We start from the raw sequence: 21,161 nt of genomic DNA, 5'->3' as shown, positions 1-21,161 counted from the left end.
TAGTCTTCTCTGAACCCCCAGGAAGAATATCCATTCTTGCTCTGTACTCCCCCTTGCAGAAGATAGGAATGAAGAGGCATAAACCGAAAACCCTCCAGTCTTTGGGAAAGGATCTAAAAGAACATTGTAGTTTAGAGTCTGTACTGCTCCCCGCTTGGGTCTTCCTGTGCTCAGGTTGCTACCCTCTTCCTTCCAGCATCAGAGCAGCAATGGGTGGCTGCCCAAGACTAGGTTCTTCTTGATAGAGCTGTATAGGTAAAAATAATGGGCGATGCCAGTCAGTCTCAGGTCTCCCTAGTGCAGTTGGTTTAGTCATGTGACTTCTTAGCCTTTATGTGCCCGTTTTATGTATTTTCATTCTAATTACAAAATTATAACAAATTATCGTGTCTTCTAAATTTTTCTTTTTTGCTGCTTGAGTCTATCCTTATTTCTTTGGTTAGAGTATCTTAGCCTGAAAGTCTCTGATCTTCACAGGCTAATTATCTGTCTGCAAACTGGATTGCTGGATGTTTTAGTAGTTGCTTTCAAATGTAGTAACAGGGCTGTGGGTTCCATGACATGCGTATGCATAGTGGCTTTAGAGAAACGTGCCTCTCTGTTTTCAATATTGCATTCCAGATTACAATGTATTAACACGTCTGTCTCCTGCCTTTTTTATTTCAGTACCTACTAGAAATGAAAAGCTTAATCCTACCCCCAGAACATATCCTGAAGAGAGGAGACAGCGAAGCAATAGCATATGCATTCTTTCATCTGGCACACTGGAAGAGGGTGGAAGGGGCTTTGAATCTTTTGCATTGTACATGGGAAGGCAGTAAGTAATTTTCTTTCTTTGAAACACTTTTTAAGAGCATGAAACTAATAATATTGAACGTCAACTGTAATTAAAAGTTTTTTTAAATTAAAAGTGAAAGGAAAAGCATGAGTGTTCGTGGGTAATGAAGATTCGCGTGTCTACAGCTGTTGCTTCTGTGATGCTTCCTCACTGAGCGACGGCTAATCGCTGGGGCTCTCCAGTGCCCCCGTGGTGGTGGGTGTTGCTGCAGTGACGGCCTCCACCACAGCCGAAAAGGCAAGTGTGTCCAGTAGATGGGGTCAATCTGGCTGTTCCGGCGGAGGAGCCCTCCACACCCGGAGCACCATCTTTGGAGACCTGGACAGCCCTTTGGCATCGTGGGAATTTTTGGCTTGAAGGGAAGCCTTGTGCTAGGCTCTGATTACCATTTCCAGATGGTCTCCCTGGGTGGATTGACTCAAAAGCCACAGTTTCCCTTTCCTGGAAGCAGGTCAGCCGAACACAGACGAGCAGCAGTTATGCTCCAGAGCAAGAGCAGTGGCCACTGGACCCTAGTATTCGTTGGCAGGTGTAGCATTCACATGCTGATGATTAAATGCCTATTAGATGGCTGTCAGGATGAATCAATCTGCGTATGCTCTAGGTACTATCATTCCATGTAAGGAGAAGCGATTCTCATCACCGGGGAGACATGCCCCCTGCCCTAGAGAAGCACCTCGTCTAGCTGGGAGGAGTAATCGCAGCATGTCGCAGCTGCCCAGTGGTTTTTCAGAAGGGAGAGGTTTCTGAGGCAGAGGAGTCATATGTAACCTTAGGAGATTCAAACGAAGTTTTTGGAGAACTAGTTTGGTATTATAAACAGGGACACTACGTGAAGGAATGCTCAGTGCGGGGGTACTGTTTGGGAGAGTATAAATTAAGGGAAAAGGCCCAAGACTGTGGATTAATGGATAACCTGTGCATTGACACTCTCGTAGTTAATTTAAGCAAAACAAGTACATCATGTTGCCTGGGTGGTTGTTGTTTTCCTCCCCTCTCATGAAGAAACAAACAAATATTAGAGTCTTCCGATAACTTTTCTTAGTTCATCCCGACTCTGATCGTCCTCACAAATGAATGTCTTTTTGATCGCTTTCACTTTGTGTATCTTTGCTGCTTCCGTTTTCATTTTGATAATCTTTTGCTCTTCCTTTTCCCTGTCCTTCCCTAACCCAGCAGGATTCCAGGCTGGTACAGGGGAAAAGGTAAAAGTAAATTGACAAAGATGGAACTCAAGTTTTTTTTTGTTTGTTTCGCTGTTTTGAAAATATTTCTTTAGAGAATTAATAGCAAGTCTGCTTAAATAATTTACTATTTATAACTTGAGGGATGTTGACTTGATCCATGCTTCTCCCCCACGCTGTAAGTGCAATAACGTGCTCCAGGTGTTCTGGTCCTGGTGTGCGGAGGAGTTAGGGCAGCACACTGTACGCAGGGCGTGTGTGGGCACATGCACAGTCCCCTCTGGCTCGGGTTTATTATTGTTGCATTTAAGGTGTTCTATCCAGATGAGACAAAAGGAATTTGTATTTAAACATGAGAAAAAGACAGAAAAATCCCAGCAAGACTGAACACGAAAGGCCTCACCTAGTGTTAGTTGCGGAAAAATTAAATGGACAGATTGACTTACCAAATAAGAATTAATGGTAGTGGGCATCTTGGAAACATAGTAACAGAGCTCATCAGTTGGATCTGACTGAGAAGTTCCCATTCCTACAGAAACGATCAAAAGGGGCCACATGGGGGCAAGAACTGATAGAGACACGATGTCAGGAATGACATAACCATTAAAAAAAGAGTCATCTCTTGAGGAATAACTGGAAATTCTGTTTGGAAATTACTTACCTATATAATCAGATAACAATGGAGAGATGCTCTGGATCAACTGGAAGGACGATGACATTCCGAGAAATGTGAAGTAACGTAGTGAGCTCCAAAATCAAGCAGGGTAGTAAGCTGGGGAAATGTAATGCCCTCAGATTAGGTGGGTGAACACTGTATTAGAATAAAAAGAGAAGATGAATTTTTAGACAAACAATACAGCAAGGCAATCAGGAAAGGGAAATTCTGCATTTAATTCGTACAGATAAATAAGAACCACTCCAAGGAAGTTACACTGCTGGTTCAGTTTTCAAAAAGAAGTCATGAGAATGCTTACTAGGTACTAAATGCCTTGGGGAATACCAAGGACCTTGAAGAGTGTTTGTTTAACTGGGTAATTTACAGAGGCTTCGCATTTCCACCATTTCATGTACTCCTCCTGATAATGTTCTAAGTTAGGCAGGACAGAGGTGTCCATCCCAGTTGTTCAAGAGATTCATTGAGATGAGTGACTTGTTGAGCGTCATGCAGCCATTGCTGGTAGAGCCAGGATGTAAAGCCACGTTCGCTTTCTCTTCACTCCTCTTTTCTGTAATCCCAGCTATTTAGGCCTTTCTGGAATAGAGTAAAGGTAAAAGAATCGGTCTTCTCTGAAGCATTTACTTGGAAGTCCTCAACTTACATCACTACTTACAGGCTAGGGTGTACTTATTTCCTTCCTATTGTTTATAAAGTTAATCATTCTATATAAAATCATGTTTTTATTGTTGAATATTAAACATTTTAGATGTAGAAGGAGCTCGATTTTATAAAAAGTAAATTCTACGTGTAAACAAAGGAAAGAGACTAAAAAATACATCTTAAAATGGATTTTAAGTAATTTCTTTTTTTCTTTGCATTTGTATATTTCAAATTTTCTATAAGCATACCTGTATGTATATATGGATATGTGTGTGTAAATGTATATACATCGATTTAGAAAAATAATCTTTCATTACAAACACTTTTGGTCCTTTTTAAAAACAAAGCTATAAATCTGTTGTACAGTTTAGATAAAAGAATAACCACTCCAACTTCAGATAATTGTGTGCAATCTTTTGACACTACTTCTAGATCTGTGTCCACTTAAAGTGGAAGTATCAGAGCTCTGAATTTTACTTTATTGTATTTTTTTACTGAGGTATAATTAATATTTAACATTATATTAGTTTCAGGTGTACAATGTAACAGTTCAATATTTGTATATATTTAGCATCTACTCTCAGCAACTTTCAAATATGCAATATAGTCACCATGCTGTACATTACATCCCTATGACTTATTTATTTTATAACTAGATGTTCGTACTTTTTGGGTCCCCTTCAGCCATTTCTTCCTCCCCTCTCCTCCGGTAACCACCAATCTGTTTTCTGTATTTATGATGAGCTCTGATTTAAAAAAATCAGAGGACTCGGATTAGAATTCTGACTTAGCTGCTTACAGTGATATTCACTTACCCCGGTTTTGAACACTGTGAGGCAGCGGTGATATTGAAAGGTATCTTCCTGCCCAGGTCAGTGGGCAGCCACCCGACCTGAGCTGCTCCTTCTCCTTCTCAAGAAGTCAGTGGGCCTTCCCTGGGTAGCCCATGCAGAGCGCAGGAGGCTGCACTTCCTCCAGTGTACCACGTGGTGGCGCCTTTTTACGTTTCCAGCATCAGAGTTTAGGTTTCTCCTCTAAATCACTTTTTTTCTTTATTTATTCTGAAATTTAAGGCCATTGAACAACCCCTTTCCAACTTGTCTTTTTCATTTGAAAGAGAAGTCATAGAGAAAGATAATTTCACTGAGTTCCATGTTTAAAATTAATATTTTAGTCAATTTATCTTTTGGAGATTAAAAATTTTTTTTTTTTTCTGTCAGAAGTGTTGGTTAGGGGTGAGGATGGAGGTATATTTTGCTTTGCTTTTTAATGAGTTTTTTTTTTCTGTCGGAGCATTAGTCGTCTTGTGGAATTAAGTGAGTTTCTCACCGATGAGGATGAAATAACTCACATTTTTGATAAAACCCCAAAGTCCAGCTGATGCATGGCAGAGATTGTTTGGGTTTGAAACATATGGTGGTGTAAAAAAAAAATGAGTCCTCAACCACAAATGCATCAGCATTTCAAAGGTTTCCAAAATGTTTGATTCATCAGTGTCCCAGCCCCTGAAATTACACAATATGTTCCTCAAAGTCAAGATAATCAAGGAAGGGGAAAAGCTTTAATTTACAAGATTTGAAAATATGTTTCTTAGTTCATTACACAGTACCACCTTATCTGAATTATACTTCTTTTAAACAGTGTAAGTTCTGATTATACACACACACACACACACACACACACACACACACACATATACCACTGCAAGTATGAATTGAATATAAAGAACATATATGAATGAAAGATTTCATTTGAACTTATTTACAATGGTATTATACCTTACGAGGCCCGATTTTAAATGGCACATCTTCTGTTTTACCTATATAAAATACTAGTATGGCCGTACCTCATACCAAGATCCTATCAAAGGCTCTATTTTGGCAGTATTTATTTTATAAAGCTGAGTAGTCTGCTGGCTTCAACTGTTAGCTTTAAGATTTAATTTTCTAGTTCTATATCAGAAAACGAATATGCCATAGGTTAAATCACTTAGCTATTCTTTGTTTCCATTTTTTTCCACTTGACCAAGTAAGACTCTTTATTTTCTTTTCGGAGGTTTTTCCCCCAAAGAATTCACTAAATAATGTATAAGATTTGAAGGTGGCGTTTTTTAATGGGACTAAGGCAGAGTATTTCCTTTGAGAAGAGAAAGTAGCCCATTGTTGAAGCATAGGATGAAATTCTGATTCTAATTTATTCTCTTTGAACCTAATGGTAAGAGCTACTTGCTGTAAGATGTAGTCCTTAGGGCATTTCCTCCAACTAAACCTTTTCTCCAAAAGGCTGGCACCTTTTGGACTGCTAAAGAAAGATCCCACCCCCGCCCCATCACCCCGTACTGCTGAGTTTGGGTTCCTGGGAGAAAGCAATGGTCAGCTAACAACGAAGTTCCAGGTGATAATTAGCTAATGTTTGCTAATTGCCAGCCTCCGAATGTTGAGTGAGTTTTCCTACCTTCTAACCAGTAGAACCAACTTACTTCTCTCATTTATTCAGTATTGGTGACTGACCACAATTTGGATCTACCTGAGTTTTTAAAGGGAAAAATTCTTTCTCTTCTTGACCGTGCATTAATTGTTCATTCTTTTACTTAACAAACATTTATTGAGTCCCTCCTTTGTGCCAGGCATTGTCTTGGGGGTCTCAAGGGGAACAAGGCTCTGAAATGCCTTGGTAGAAACATTGATCTAAGTGTGATACGTGTGTACAGACATACTCACATATACATGCACACACGTACAAGGTATGTACGATATAAGCAGTGCTGTCACAGAAGTCGGAGCAGTGTTAGAGTGTTGAAGGTCACTAGCAAGTTATGAATCTGCTGTACACTCTAGAATTTCTCTTCAGACTTGGAATGAAACATCATTTAATCTAATCAAGGGAGAGTGATTTTCCCAAGGCCACATAACTACATACTGAAAGAATGTGGATCAGAACCCAGGCTTTTGACTTCTGTGCTTTCTTTACTGTTGTGCCCAAAGGCCTCACAAAAGACAGATAGCCTACGTGGGTGGTTTCCCACAATGCAGTAAAAGCGACAGCATAAATTTGTATTTTGGTGATAATTTTCTGTACTACCGTTTATGCTTTTAATCGCTTACAAACAAGCAGAATTTTTACTTACAAGCTAGAGTATGGCCTAATAGAGAAAGTAAGAACTTTAGGGTTAGTAAAAGGGAGGGTAAAGAGAAAACTAACTTTTAGGCACTGTGTTTAGACACCTTGACCTCTTGCTGTCACAAATAGCTCCTTTAACAGCCTCACAAGGGCCATGGTATCCTCATTTTTATAAATGAAGAGACATAGATTAATGACGGACGCCCCTCCCCCCCCCCCCGCCCCCAGGACATGAGGTTTTAGCCTGGTCAAGTTCACCTCATCCTTTAGCTGTCACCTCCACTATTCCCCCATTAGACATGCACAGCCTCACAGATCTCTCTTTCCAAGAGCTGTGGAAGTGAGAACTTTCACATGTATTTTCATGCTTATTGGATCATTAGTTTTCTGCCCTGAGGCGTGAGCTCTATCAGTGCAGGTACCATGTGTGCTTGGCTCACCTTTCTGTCCTTGGAGCATGAGGAAGACACTCACATTTTGAGAAGGTCGAGCTGGAATTCACAATCAGTTCTCATTGTTACAAGTAATCTGTCTATATAAAGTTCTCTGAGATCCTCTTTGAAAAGACAACATAGACAAACGAAATATCAAACATTACCTTCTCTCTTCATCTGTATAGTGGGTAGGATAAAGGTCTTTAGAAGTCATTGGGAAAACGAGGAATTAACTTGTTTATATATCCATCCTTCTGTCTATTTTTTTGGTTCTATTGATTCTTTCTCTTATACTGGTGGAAAGTGTGCTATGCACAGCACTTTCTAGGATCAGAGCCTGGAAAATGTGTCTGGTCAGAGAAAGAAGGCAGAAGTGTAACATCTCAGATCTCACTACGGAGCCCGATGTGTTCAGTAATTCATTCCCAGTTTCACTTCACACCCCCCAACGAAGGCACAGCAGAAATCAAGGCAGGGGAAGTGATAGCACACGAAGGAAAATGTGGAGTGTCATCTGTGCGCCGTGTATTAACTCTGAGCGGCCTGGCTCTTTTGTTTTGTTTTTAATCAAATATAGGCATATTTTTCATTGCTCTGGAATGTGTATTTTCTCAGACAAGATTTTTAGGAGGTTTGTGATCACTCATGTAATAGATTAAATAGATCAAGTTCATAAGCTAGATCAAATGACCTTTTTTTCATTCTTATTTGCACTGCCAAATCAGTGTGCTAATGCTTTCTCTTTCAGAATTTCTGGACATTCGGCTAAAGCCACAAGGTTCTTGTCGAGCAATTACATACATTTCTTTGTGGTGAAAGGGACCGGGAGTTGGGAGGCGAAGCTGGCAAGGCACATACAGCGCCTCTTCCCACTCTCCCCTCTGCTTATCTCACCCTTTGCTGGACCGCGCACAGCAGAGTCTGTGGAGGATAGAATTGCAAACAGAAATTGTATTTGCTTTTGTTTAGTGAAGCCAAAATTCTTAATATTATTTTACAGACTCAATGTAGATGACAACTGACATGAGAAGAGAGCGATTTTTAAGAGTGCTCTAAGCATCTTTACGATTATGGGGGCAGAGGGGAGGACAATGCAGGAAATGTTTGTGTGTGTGTATTCTTTTATAAGTTGTATATAATCAATGTTTCTAACCTTTTCAAAAAGACCAGATGATTAGAAGAAGAAAAAGACTAACTTGATGCACAAAATTCTCTGTGCACGCCAAATGCTAGAGTAGAAAAACCTTTGGCATCTGACTGAAAAGACAGCAACCAGCCATTTGATGTCTATGGTTGAACACTCTCAAGATCTTGCACTCCTATATTTTATTTAAAAAATTGCTCCCTGAGGTGCAAACTGACTTCAATTTTTGAATAAAATCTAACGTTCAAATTTATAGCCACTTTGAAAACGGAGGGTTTATTTATATCGTATAAACCTGAACAGATTCAGAGTCTTAATTACAGCAGTCCTGTTGCGCTTCTACATAGGTTTTTCCACATTTTTGAGATGCTTTCATAGGAGCCATCATTTATGGGAAATGATATTAAAATCCTGCCATACTGCAGTTTAAATATAAATGCACTGCTTCCCAGAAGAGATTTGAGTGTCTCCTATAAATGAGCTAAGAGGGTTTTTTGGATTTTGTAGTTTTTTTTCTCCTTTTGCAAGTCCAGTTCTGTTGAGAGAGATGCTGGTGTCTTCAAGTGATCTTTGCACGTTAACAACCTGTGCAAGGAGCAACTCTCTTGGCTTGTCGTTGTAGCAGGCAAAAGTCATCCTTGTTTGCGTGAAAGCTAAGGTCTGATTCATTTTAAGAAGAGTTAAAGACTGGGGTGTTTTTAATGTTTTAATCTCTGTTTATGAGGTTTCTGTTACGAGAGGAAAATTGATAACATTTTTACCTCAGCAAACTGCCAGCAAACTGGCTCTGCTCTAACCCCACGTTTACAGTGATTTACATTCTCCACGGCGATGTGCTGTAACCTCAGAATGATACCACCGTGGTGTAGACTGACTGCATTCCAAGTGCTGGAATCACATACATAATGTTTTTACTTTTAAATAATATTCAGACACCAGAATAAATACCATATGTGCACCGACACTGGTTACAATGGAACCTTGTCATTTCTTATGAGGGAGAACATTCTTTGTTTCTGATTCCTGTTTGAAATAAGTATGCAAAAGATAAACATGTACATTGACAGCATTTTAAGAAGGCTTAGGTAATTACACAGCTAAGGATATAGCTACGAGTCTTTGAAATGTTGCATTTAAAACGAAAAAGAATTCTGTGATGCCGCCACCCGCTCTGACACACGTGAAGGCAAGCATTGTTATCCAGCACTCCCAGTGTAGGGTGTCGTTTTCGTATTTTATATCTATAGCATGCCGTAGTTAAAAGACATCTGGGGAAGAAAAATTACCTCCTTGAGCACCGCTCATAGGAACGGTGAGACTAACATGCTGATGACATTGTAACGGAGTAACACACGTGACGACGGGAACGGATGGATGGATTGGAAAGCCATAATTTAGTGTGAGACCTAATGTTATCTGATGCCACAAAAGCAGAATTTAGGTGGCCTCACATCATCAGAATACAGATAATCAATCTCCCCTAATCCATTTTTTCCCATATGATATTGAAGATTTAAGTTTCATAAGGCTTAGAAATACCTCCCAAATCATGCACTTTTAGATTTTATTTTTATCCATCTTGGTTGGAATTCTAATCCACCTGGACATATTTTTTTAAGTAGACATGGTAGAATGCCTTTCATATTTGTACATCTGTAACAGGCTCCAACAAGCCAATCCGCATTTGCTTCTCGGGGAAGGATTTCCATCCAGGTTTGTGCTATTACCATCAGTTGAGCTATATTGCGTTAGTGTTTATGACATTTTAATAATATTTTGTAGATGAGGAAACCCTGGGCATTGGGATTGATGGCTTTCCTACTCCCCTGCACCCTCATCCCCACCCAGTTCTGTGAGGTTTGCCCAGAATATACAGCGTGAGATTAATGTGTGAGTCATACATCATAGTGCACCTCTGACAGTTTATCTGGCACATGGCTCAGAGTTTGGGGAAGTCTTGCATCCTTTCTGAGAGTTATTTGTAGAAGTGTTCCCCATTATAAAAATGCTCAAAAGACCCTCTTTTGAAATTGAGAAGTTATGAGACAAATATTGAACCTCTAACATATTGTCTCTTTTTTTTTCAGCTTTTCGAATGATCCCGTACCCCTTGGAAAAGGGGCATCTATTTTATCCTTACCCAATCTGTACAGAAACAGCAGACCGAGAACTGCTCCCGTGTAAGTCTCACGTCTCTCTATTCCTCCCTCCAGCCAGTGAGGTAGTGCGCCTGAGTAGGGGGTGGAGAGAGGTGGGAATGATAAATGTCTGTAATGTTCCTTGTCTTTTATTACTCTTCTCCCAAACCCTGTCCTCATTTGATAGCATATCCATTAAAGTGAATTATGTGAGTGGGTTTGGCTTCTTGCTCCTCCAAGTCTCTGCAGATTCGTCAGAGGGAAAGACCCCAAAGGACTGAAGTTTAGATGAAGAGGCATCATGTTGGGCTGAGCACAGAGACCCTAGTATGGGGCCAGTGTTGACTGGGCTGGTCCAGCAGGCAGGGTGCTGCCCGTGCTTTCCAGCTGCTCGGATGCAGTCTGCACAGACCAGGGCTTGGAGAGGAAGCGCTGACTTCAGAGGGCGCTACAGATGAGTCACGGGAGGGAGGGCAGCACCAGGACTCTGGCACGGTTGCCAGAGGCGGGGTCGTGGAGCGGGGCGGGCGTGCTCTCTGCGGTGACGCCATGCTCTTGGCGGGAGGAGTTTCCCGTGAGCATGTCAGGGGCTGCACGTCGCGAGTTGGCGCACCATGCGCAGAGCACACGTGCAGCCTCAGCACCGTACACAGCACAAAGCGGGGCCCCTGCCCTCGAGTGCCGCGCCGCTGGCAGTCCGATGGCCCCCACTCGTGTGGAAGGCATGATTGGCTTACTGTGATACAACAATGTCTTGGCAATCCTGGGCAACCCGCGGTTATCAAATCGTGCTGTGCGCAAGGGTTGTGTCCCGGTCCTTTCTCCTGCCACCCCCTCTCTTTTACCAGCCTCAATTATATCATATCTCATAGCTACAACATATTTAAATACTTTGCTCAGAGGAATAATGTACCTTCGGAGCCCTGGGTACACGGTAAATTGTCCAACACCAGCATTATTGAGTCAGTCCTAAATCTGCAGCGTGGCGGCGTCTGGGTGCGACATGAAGCACCGTCTCCCGCTGAAGTCGCAGGAGGTAGCTCCCTAGTCCCTTGCTGGCCGGTTCAGTGTGGGCTTGTCACTCAGGGAACTGGGAGATCTCGATGACAGGCTGCTCCTCGCCATCCGAGTTTTACTGTGGAAAGGGTCTGGTGTCTCACACTGCATTAGATTCGACTTCAGAGGCCCCAGTTATGGGCCCATACTTTACCTTTTGACTCCCCCTTCAGGGAGATCCTTGTTAAAGTTTCAGTTTTCTGGTAAGAAAGACAGTTTTCTGAAAAATACACTGTTTTAAAATGTTTTAGTCGAGTCCAATTAAGTTTCCATGGGGATAGATTCACTATTAGAATAAGATTACAGTTCTTAAAAGAAACTTTATAGGAATAATCTTTATAAGCCTGAAATAGAAAATTATGGAATAATTTAATTGAATGTGGTGGTCCAAGTCTGATCCCCTCAAAATCATTTTGGGGGGCTGGGTTTTGAGGGTGAGGAGAGGGGTGGCTGTTTTCAATGCTCCCCACATTTTGCACGGTAAAAGTGTCGTTGTCACTTCAGTGGCCCTGAGTGCACCTCCACCCTACGTTTGAACCCCAGCAGGTTGCCTTTCCAGATCGTTGTGCTTTGCCCCACCCCCTGGCCCCTCTCCGCCTTCATTTTCAGCAGAGTGGATTCCTAGTGTTTAGGGCTCTAAGTAATGAGAGCTGAGTGGTTGAGGAAAGGCCTTTAGTGTTGGATTTCCTGCGGAGAGTGGGGCGCTGGATCCTTTCAGTCCAAGTGGCAGGTCGCTCACGTGCGTTTCCACGGGGCCTTCACCGGGGCCTTCACCAGGGCCTCGGGCAGCTGCTTCTCTTCCCTCGGCCCCCCAGTCAGCACCCCCACCGGCCAGGTCACAGGCAGCCGCCAGCCACAAAGAGCAGGGGTGCTGATATTCTCTGCTTTGGTGCCACAGTCTTTTGGTTTCCCAAACTCAATATTTGAAATGTAAAAGTTGTGAAAGGTACTGTACGGAGCACCAGTCATTTTATTTTATTTTATTTATTTTTTTATTTGGTGGTGGTTAGAATTGTATTTATCAAGAGTCCCCTACAGTCATACCAGGTGACCGTCACAGCCTTATCCTCAACCCTCGCAAAACGAACAGGCCAGCATCTGAGGTCCTCGCTGAATGACTCTCCATCTGGGTGGCCCCCTCCATCAGTGTACATAGAGTGTGTCAGGAAAAAACACAAGATAAACTTATGTCACCTCGTTATAATGATTAAAAATTACAGGAAGCTGAAAATCTAGAGAGGATTTCTTTTTAGTGTACTTGATTTTGGATTTTCCGGGTTTTGTGCAGTGAACATGTGTTTTATCATTTGATTGACATTTTGTTTTATTTGTGTTTTGAGAAAGGAATATTATATATTAGGCATAAGTGGTGTTACTGTCCCTCCCCATGAATGTGTGACCTTATGATGGTTGTAGATAGAGCGCTCAAGCCTTGAACATGGGCTTAGGAGAAGCAGGCGGCCAAAGGCTCCAATTAGGCTCTAGTTTCTTCAAGTGCCCTGCCTTTTTCATTTGTAACAGGCTTCAGCCCAAGCTCTGAAGAGTCCACCCCACATATAGAAATTCCCTGAGAACACATTTTATTTCAGCCCTAATATTGCCCTTTTATCTTCTCCACAGCTTTCCATGAAGTCTCAGTTTACCCAAAGAAGGAGCTTCCCTTCTTTATTCTTTTTACTGCTGGATTGTGTTCCTTCACAGCCATGCTGGCCCTCCTGACACATCAGTTCCCAGAACTCATGGGCGTCTTCGCAAAAGCTGTGAGTGCTTGTCAAGACTGAGGCCTCAGGGAAGGGGCAGGAAAAGCAAGAGACTGTGTGGAAAAGAAATGGGGATTTGTTGTATGGAAATGAACATGCCGGTATTGATTGTTTGCTCACTGTTTAATTTTCATTATCAGCAGTGGAATCAAAAGGTTGAGCAAGTGTAGTTTGTTTGTTAATGCATGCCTTGCCTTTTTTCACACACACAAAGAGTTCTCAACAGTTCCCCCAAAATGCACGAGGTCTAAAAGGACTAAATAATTAAGGGAATCCTAGGAAATATTATTTCTAATCTTTAGATAATGTGAGTCTTTTTTCATGAAAGATGAGATTTGCATTTTCAAAGGTGATTTAAATAAAAAACTTTAATCGTCACAAACCTTTGGCTTATTTGAGGAATAAACTGAGAGGAGGCGAAGGGCTTGTAGTAGTAAGAAGTATACAGATAGGACATTTAGAAATATGGAAATCCATTAAGAGTCCTAGAGGAGGGTTTTGGATGAGAGCTTTAATCAGAAAAGCCATCTGCACTGACAGTCGAGAACCATGGCTTCTACGCTGAAAGCTGGCTGTTTGGAACTACGCGTGCAGTGAGGATAAGTTTACTGAATTTGCCACAGATGAGTTTCAAACAGAAGGAATAAAGAAAAGGGTATCTGTTGTTTCCCTGGAACTTCATTCTGATTTCAAGGCTAGTGGAGTCAGAAAAGATGATTTCTGACTTGGCTGGGTTGATTTAATCCCTTTCCAGATGATTGACATTTTCTGTTCGGCAGAGTTCAGGGACTGGAATTGCAAGAGTATTTTCATGAGTGTTGAAGATGAACTGGAAATCCCACCGGCACCTCATTTTCAACATTTCCAAAACCGAACTCATCACTCCTCTTCCCCCTCGCCCCCACCACCACTCCTCCTGTATTCCTGACCTCTGCCGGTGGCACTGCCACCCCCTCGGTTACTCAAGCCAGAAACTCGGCAGCCCCCCGAACTCCTCCCTCTCACTCCCACATCCCATCTGTCCCGCCTCTCCAGTCTGTTGGGTCTAACGACCTCCTAGCCAGTAGACATCCAGGCAGTGTAATTCATCTCTTCTTCCCTCCTTCTCCCTTAGCCTCTCTCTTACTTTAGGCCTTTATTTCTTGCCTGGACTCCTGCAAAAGTCTTAACTGGTCTTCCAGTCTTATCCTCTGCCCGGCTTTTTTTTGTACGGACACAAAAGTGAGCTTTCTAAATTGCAAATCTGTGCATGTCATTTCCCGGCTTGGGTTTTTCCAGTGATTTCCCACAATCTCCAGGTTAAAGTCGCAGGTGTTCAGCATGGTGTGCAAGGTCCTTTATGATCTGGCCCTTGCTTGCTTCTTTAGACTCATCTATCTCAGCTCTTGCCCAGACACTGCTCTTGGGCCAGAGTAAATTTCCTACCATTCCCAGAAGCACCAGGCTATTATTATACACCCCGGTGCCTTTGCACGTGCAACTCGCTCTGCATGGACTGTTCTTCCTCATCACCGCCCCAACGTGTCCACTGTGCTAATGCCTCTTTATTCTTTCATACTCAGCTTTCTTTCTAGTTTTCTGTTAAGCTGAGTTAGAACTCTCCGTGATCCCACAGTAGTCCATGGGTACCTTTGTTATCACATCTGTTGTACTGTATTATAGTTGTGGAAAATTTGTCCATCCGCCTCGTAGAGTGGGAGCTCTTTGAGAGCAGGACTGCATCTTCCTCATCTCTGTATCCCCAAAGCTTTGCCCAGTGACTTGCACATAGTAGATTTTCAATAAATGATTATTAAATAAATGAGAGTAGTTTCTGCAGAAAGAATCAGTGTGAAAATCAGCTACAACCTAGCATTTCTTCTCTTCTTTTATACTTATAAATTTGAAAGGGACATTAAACAAATTACCTCGAATGATAACATGGTGGAGGTCATCTAGACTCCCCTTGAATACTTCAGCAATGGGGAGCTCACCAGTTTAACACAGAAGCCCAATTCATTGTTGGATCTCTCAGAACTTTTCTTTATCCTGATGAAATCTGTCTCCCTTCAATTTCCACTCTTGTTCCTATTCTGCCCTCTGAAACCACCACCTCGAAGTGACCACCTCCTCTTTTCTCTGGGCAGAATACCTTGAATTTCCTTACATCTTCTGTACACTCGATTCTAAACCCAGCATCCCCCAAGTTTCTCCTTGGATAGTCTCTAGTTTATGGCCTGCGCTGTTTGTTCTTTTCTTCTGATCCCAGGCCAACCTGTGAATAAAAGTAGTTGCCAGACTTCTGAGTAAATTAGAGAACAACCTAGTGGAATTTTAAATAAGAATATATTTACAACATTAGGCAATGTTCCTCCTTTTCTGTTTCTCTCTTAAACATTTTTTAAGGCGTATTTGCAAAAGTATGTCATTGGTCCAGTATTCTTTATTAAACTGAAAAATAGCACCTTGTGGGAATTTGGGATCGGAACAGAGATTCTCAGCCTCTAGTGTGCATAAAACCCAGCACCAGAAATTCAGAACCGTGAGCATGAGCACCCAGGAATCCGTGTTTGTGACAAGGACCCCAACAGATTGTGAGGATGGGCTGAGGACCATATTTTCTTCCAGGAACGTGTGCAGGGGTGCGGTGTGCTGTCAGAGCAGTTGGGGTGAACGCTTTCTAGGAATCAGTGGTTTCACCCTGGCTGCACCTTGGAATCATCTTGGGAGCTTAATGATTACTGTTGCCTGCCCGCCCCCCATGAACCCCGTAGCCCCCTTGGGCATCTACCTTGACTGGCCTAGGGGGCAGCGTGGGCGTCTGCAGCTTCAGACACTCCACAGGTGATCCGGGCGTGGAACCAGGGCTGTGAGAACCACTGCACTGAAATGACTAATCACCTGACACTGCTTTAACTGAGAGCGGGCTGGGAGGAGGAGGGGAGAGTAAATGGAACAAGACTGGGTGTTCTCTAGGAAAGGCCGTGCAGCCTCCAGAATATCAGAGGGATGCGTTCGTTATGGATGTTAGACAAGGGGCCACTCCGCTCGTTTAATGTTTCCAAGTTTTTGGTTTTGAGTCTAAGATCAAATGGTTGAATAAAATATGTTTGCCTTTGCGGGCCTCATATTTTACACTCTACCAAGGCGTGGTCGTTTGGTCAGCTACTTATAAATTTCCAGGGTGGTTTAGATCAATTTGCTTTTAAACCTCTGTCTGGAGGATCATATTCATCTTGCCCTTCATTAAATTTAGTAGTTTCCAAAATGTCTGGAGAGACTTTGTGGGGAAGGAAGATGGATGGCCTGAAGGAGACGAGCCCCATTACCCTCCTCCTCCCCAGCCCGCCCCCGGAATCTCTCCACATTCTCACCCTGGTCACTTCATAGGCCCCTCGCGAAGTCCCCCGCAGGTTATCACGGACGCCCTATAGGCTGCCTGCAGCCATTTTCAGCTTGTGAAAATGATTTTCTCAGCCCTGGCCTGAGATAATGTCCCTGGGATAATGACTATTAGTAGGTGCAGAGAGATTGCACTGCCGCCTCCCAGGCCGCTGTGCTGCTCGGGGACTCTCCAGCGTGTCTGCGTGCTGATATGCAGCCAGTAGGAAGCCCACGGCGACATATGAGCCACTGGAAAATAGTGAAATGGGAGGCTCCAGCTGGCTCTCCCCCTAATCTAATCTACCTCGATGACTTAGGATTAACTCTTCCTAGAATGTTTGGTTGCCGAGATAAGGTCGCTCATGTAAATAAGTTATGTTCTAAACTCAGCCCCTCAAAGAACGTGGGAAGGTCAACATTCTGACCCCTTCTGCTTTCAGGGCCTGTCTCTACTCCTCTGGCCTCTCTCCTTCCTCCCCGACACTGAGCCCCCTGACTCTCTCATCTCCACCTATGGGCCCTGACCTCCTTGGAGTCTGATATCGATTACAGTGAAACGTCGCTTGTCCACTTTCAGAGGGGCACCTGGAACTTATTCAGATAAGCAAAGGTGTTTCTAATGTTAATGAAGCATGTCAGGGAGCCATGACCTTCTTCTAAATGATGGTGTTTCAGGAAAAAGAGGATCAGGCGATTGAAGTGTCACTCTCTCTTTTTTATTAGTTCAGTTGCTTTTTCTCACCACAAGACACTGATTGAATTATGGTGCATTTCGGACTGTATCTCTGCCCTCTGGGAAGAAGTTTTGGACACAGATAGCTGGGCTTTTCCAGGGTTCCCTGGTGTTGCTCATTCAGACTTAACCGTTTAGGCAGTAAATTTCCCAAGGCTATGAGTAAAACTGCTGTTTATCTGTGTGCATTGATTGAGTCTCTGGCCAAAAAAAAAAAAAAAAAATGGACTGACTTTCAAACATGCAAAAAAGTATAAATGAGCATCCCAAGCAAGGCAGGTTCCACCACTTTTTTTTTTTAATGCCTCCTGATGAAAGCCACTGACCTTTATTTTGTTCCTAAATAAAAGGGCTCAGCAGCTTCTGACACCTCATTACATTGTCTGCTTCTCCCTGTGGGTGACAGATGGGGAGAGAATGCAGGGCGGGGTGCTAGGGAAGTAAGTAGCTTAGTTACAAAGGGTGCACATCTCAGCTGGTGCTGCAAGAGACTTAGAGTCTCTAGGAAAAGGGTCAAGGGATTCTTTTCTCAATTTTTCCAGGATAGAATATTCTAGATGTGAGGGAGGGCAGTAAATTATCACATACACTGGAGATCTGGGGAATCGGTTCTCTTGTGAAACCTCGTCGAGAAGGCAGACGTAGTCCAGGGAAGTGTGGGAAAAGGGTCAGCCGTGGGCACGGACAGGGTGAGGCCCACCCCTTGATTCCAGGGGCCTTCCCTTTTGCGTTTTTAAATCTAAGTCAGGTCGGTGTCCAAAGCAAACAAACAAACAGGCCTAAATCTGTTTTTGATCACGTCTTGAGGATATGATCATTTTACAACAATATTGCTTTGTTCATTGAGCCCCATTTTCCAGCCCCTGTCAGAATCTCTGGTTCATCTGGACCATTTTAGCACCTTGCTCCTCTTTGTGGAGCTGAGTATTATAGGCAAATGCTGTGTTTTATAAAGGCTTGACAGTCTCTGAACACAAATAAGTTAAAAAATAGGTGTGTGTGTATTTTTAATTTCATAATGTTTTCATGTTGGGTTAATGCAATCAGTGGATTTATTCCATGTTATTCTCTCATAACCAGGATTTTACAGACTCTTTCAGAGGCAGCTTGGGAAGTAATTACTCATTCCTAGGCCCAGTGTGTCCTACAATGCCTTACAACTGCATTCAACTGTAAACTGAAAAGGGGTGGGGAGTCCGTTCTGTAGGGTGAGCATCCCAGGTGGTTCTGTGCATTCAACAGAGGATAATTTCAGGAGGTACTGGACATTGCCATATATCTAACACCCACTGAGGAAAGAAAGAGCCATCCCCCTTTGCTCAAGTACTAAACATGACTGCTATTTCTTAACTGCAAACCCAGCCTGGCACTCAAGGCCCTCCTCAGCATTCGTCTAGTTACTTTCGAACTCTATCTCTAACTCTTCCAGCTAAGTTAAACTACTTATATCTTCTGATCATACCATTTGTTTCACCAGTTTGTTCCAATTGTTTATTGAGCCTGGAGGGCCTACCCGCTCATATTTCTTTCCTTATTATCTTTATCCCATCTCTGTCTTTTGATACTAACCATCCGTGGGGTCTATTTCAGTTGCCTCATTTTAAGTTTATTTTCTGGTCCTTTCAACAGAGTGAAAGGATCAGAAAAAAACTGAATCCTCCCAGTGCTTCTGTTCTGTCATGGTCTGTCTGGTATTACTGTTTTTCTTTGTGAAGGTCTTAGTGACCTCCGTGCTTGAGGTCCCTGATAGTACGAATTTTGTCCTCGACTCCTTTATAGCTCATCCAACACTCAAGTGCTTTACTGAGTAAACATGTTTAATTGATGTAAAAGATACAAGGTAGAGAAGTATTCCAAATCTTATACTATCTTGAGTTTTCTTTACAAAGAAAAATCTCACGCATGATGATCTGGCTGTAATGTATTACAGGCCTTACCAGTTTGTATTCTACTAGTTCCTAAAAAAACGAAAGGAAGGAAGAAAGAAAGATTCTGAGGAGGTCAAGTGAATTTGGGAAACTTGCCTACCATACTCCTTCTTGAAGACCCACAATCCATACAACATATAACAAGTAGTCTATTTTAACTTCGTTAAATGCACAATCTACTAATTTGTTTGACCTCAGAACCATGTTCCCCCTCTCTGCATATATATTCATCCTACACCCCCCTTCTGTGGGAAATTCTTGGTAGTGTAGACAATGATGTGCGATGGACAAGGGGTTAGGACAAGGGAGTCTATAGTGCAAGAACTAGGTTTTGAACCTTAGCGAGATGATTCCTTGGTTCTGAAGACAGAGAGAGAGCATGCTTGGCTGGGTTAGGGCACCTCTTCTGCCCAATACTGGATGGTTCGTGAAGTGAAGCTGATTATTCACAAGAACATAATCAGAACATATTTGGAGTTATGTTAAATGAGTCTCAAGAGTCACTTAGGTTTCTTAAAAGGCACTGTTAATGAGCTAAATTATCTCTATATGTAAAGCAGAAATGAGTTCAGTAACCAAATGCAGTAAATCCCAAAGGTCTCCTCAGAGCATCACCTTTTCAACAAGGACATGTCATCCACGGACTGGCCAGTTTGCTGCTTGCTCCCAGGCCCCCATGACGCACACTAAAGGGCATGTAGTTTAGAAGCAAGGGTGGGTTGCATAGCTGTTTGGGAGGCAATAAGACCCTAAAGCAGTTTGTAACCATACAACAAATTCGACTCTTTAAAAATTGTCTTTCTACTTAAAGTGAATTCTGTACCCAGCTGGACAAGCACATGGTCTAAGTTGTCACCATTTTTTAACTCTTCTGCTCACTTGCCAGTCCTTTAGATGGCGCTGGCCATCAGCACGAGCAGTCAGCATATCCTGAAATCTAAGTGGAAGGCCTCAGAAATGTGGGACAGCTATCAGAGGGGCAAAGGGGGCTGCCAGCAGAAACCTCTCCCCTTCATCTCTCACAGCTGGGGTGGGGTGGGGGTGGGCCGGAATGCAGGTTTGATCATCAGTTGATGTTTCCTGTAAATTTAAATATGAAACGGTAGCCTTTTGAGACTTTCCTGATGCAGAGACTTAAGATGCAAGCACGAGTTGGAGAGGTTCATTTTATAGTCTTGAGTGAGAGCTTTCCTGACTTCTGTGCCTTTCTGGTTTCTTTGCAGTTCCTCAGCACTTTGTTCGCCCCCTTGAACTTTGTTATGGAGAAAGTGGAGAGCATCCTCCCGTCCAGTCTGTGGCACCAGCTGACGCGAATCTAGGGCAGCCCGTCCATCCTTCCACTCGCCTCACCAAGTGGGCTGCCGCCATCTTGTCTGTGCCAATTCTTCTTGGACCGCAAGAAAGCATAACTTTGAAAAAGGGAAGCCATTCCAAGATTTTAAACATTTGTGGACTGTCTATTCCATATTAAAAGCTGTTTTTGTTGTACAAAATTTGTTGATGTTCATTTCTATTATATTTTGCCTTCAGGAAAGAAAAAAAGTTAATAAACTTTTGTGTATTGCAGCAACCAGTTGTTATCTTCTGTTTCTTCCAACCCTAAAAGTGTTGGTGTCCCAAATAAACCTACGGGTTTACGATCAACTTACTGGGGACCCACATCTGCCGAATGCCACACAGTGGCTCTCTTTGCTGCTAAAACCCATCTCAATGGGCCCTTAGAACCCCTACAGTCAGTGGCTTGGAAAACGGCAGCTCCTTTACCTCAAAAGTACCATCTTTTTCAGTCCTAAACTGAATGTCTTCATAAGACAAATGCACCAAAAAAAAAAAAAAAAAAAACCTTCTAAAATGAATGACAGGGAGTGTGAATGAAATGACACGTAAGTATGTGCCATAACAAGTTGTTCCAGTTCAGAGACTTTGCTTGTTGAATAGAACTCAACACTGCAATTCGAGGAATCATTCTGGTTTTGCTTTCCGAAAATTTGCTGTGAGAAGAAAACGTTTGATGAGAAGCTGCAGACTCAACAGTCTGTTGTAGAACCTGACCACTTTACCAACATTGCTGTTTTAAAATGTTTTTTCAGAAGGGCACTCTTTTTAATATCATGTTTATATCACTTGGAATGTAAGCATTCTTTG

At 42.7% G+C, this 21,161-nt stretch overlaps 1 protein-coding gene and 1 long non-coding RNA gene across 10 annotated transcripts in view; one reads left to right on the top strand and one right to left on the bottom strand.

The window, feature by feature from the left end:
• Positions 1-20,586, top strand: part of ST7 (suppression of tumorigenicity 7) — a 243,900-nt gene extending 223,314 nt beyond the window's left edge. For 7 of the 9 annotated variants that reach the window (XR_004954069.1, XM_036231002.1, XM_036231003.1 and 4 more), the window contains 4 exons: positions 667-817; positions 10,126-10,218; positions 12,853-12,992; positions 20,240-20,586. Coding sequence is in view for 8 of the 9 variants with exons in the window: in XM_036231002.1 (XP_036086895.1) it covers positions 667-817; positions 10,126-10,218; positions 12,853-12,992; positions 20,240-20,335 (480 nt within the window). In the remaining variant the exon portion in view is untranslated. Of the gene's footprint in view, positions 1-666; positions 818-10,125; positions 10,219-12,852; positions 12,993-13,746; positions 20,014-20,239 lie in introns of those variants that run through there. The other 2 variants (XM_036231008.1, XM_036231009.1) reach the window with 1 other exon arrangement.
• Positions 1,746-4,243, bottom strand: LOC118610784. Its single transcript, XR_004954070.1, has 5 exons — positions 4,156-4,243; positions 2,997-3,274; positions 2,684-2,794; positions 2,469-2,551; positions 1,746-2,338 (listed from the first exon to the last, which is right to left on the bottom strand). It is a non-coding gene; the product is annotated as an uncharacterized LOC118610784 (long non-coding RNA).
• Positions 20,587-21,161: the final 575 nt, after the last annotated feature.

Source organism: Rousettus aegyptiacus, unplaced genomic scaffold (assembly GCF_014176215.1).
Source record: "Rousettus aegyptiacus isolate mRouAeg1 unplaced genomic scaffold, mRouAeg1.p scaffold_m13_p_13, whole genome shotgun sequence".
NCBI lineage: Eukaryota > Metazoa > Chordata > Mammalia > Chiroptera > Pteropodidae > Rousettus > Rousettus aegyptiacus.
The sequence above is the reverse complement of the archived record's forward strand: the minus strand, read 5'-3'. Positions and strand labels throughout refer to the sequence as shown.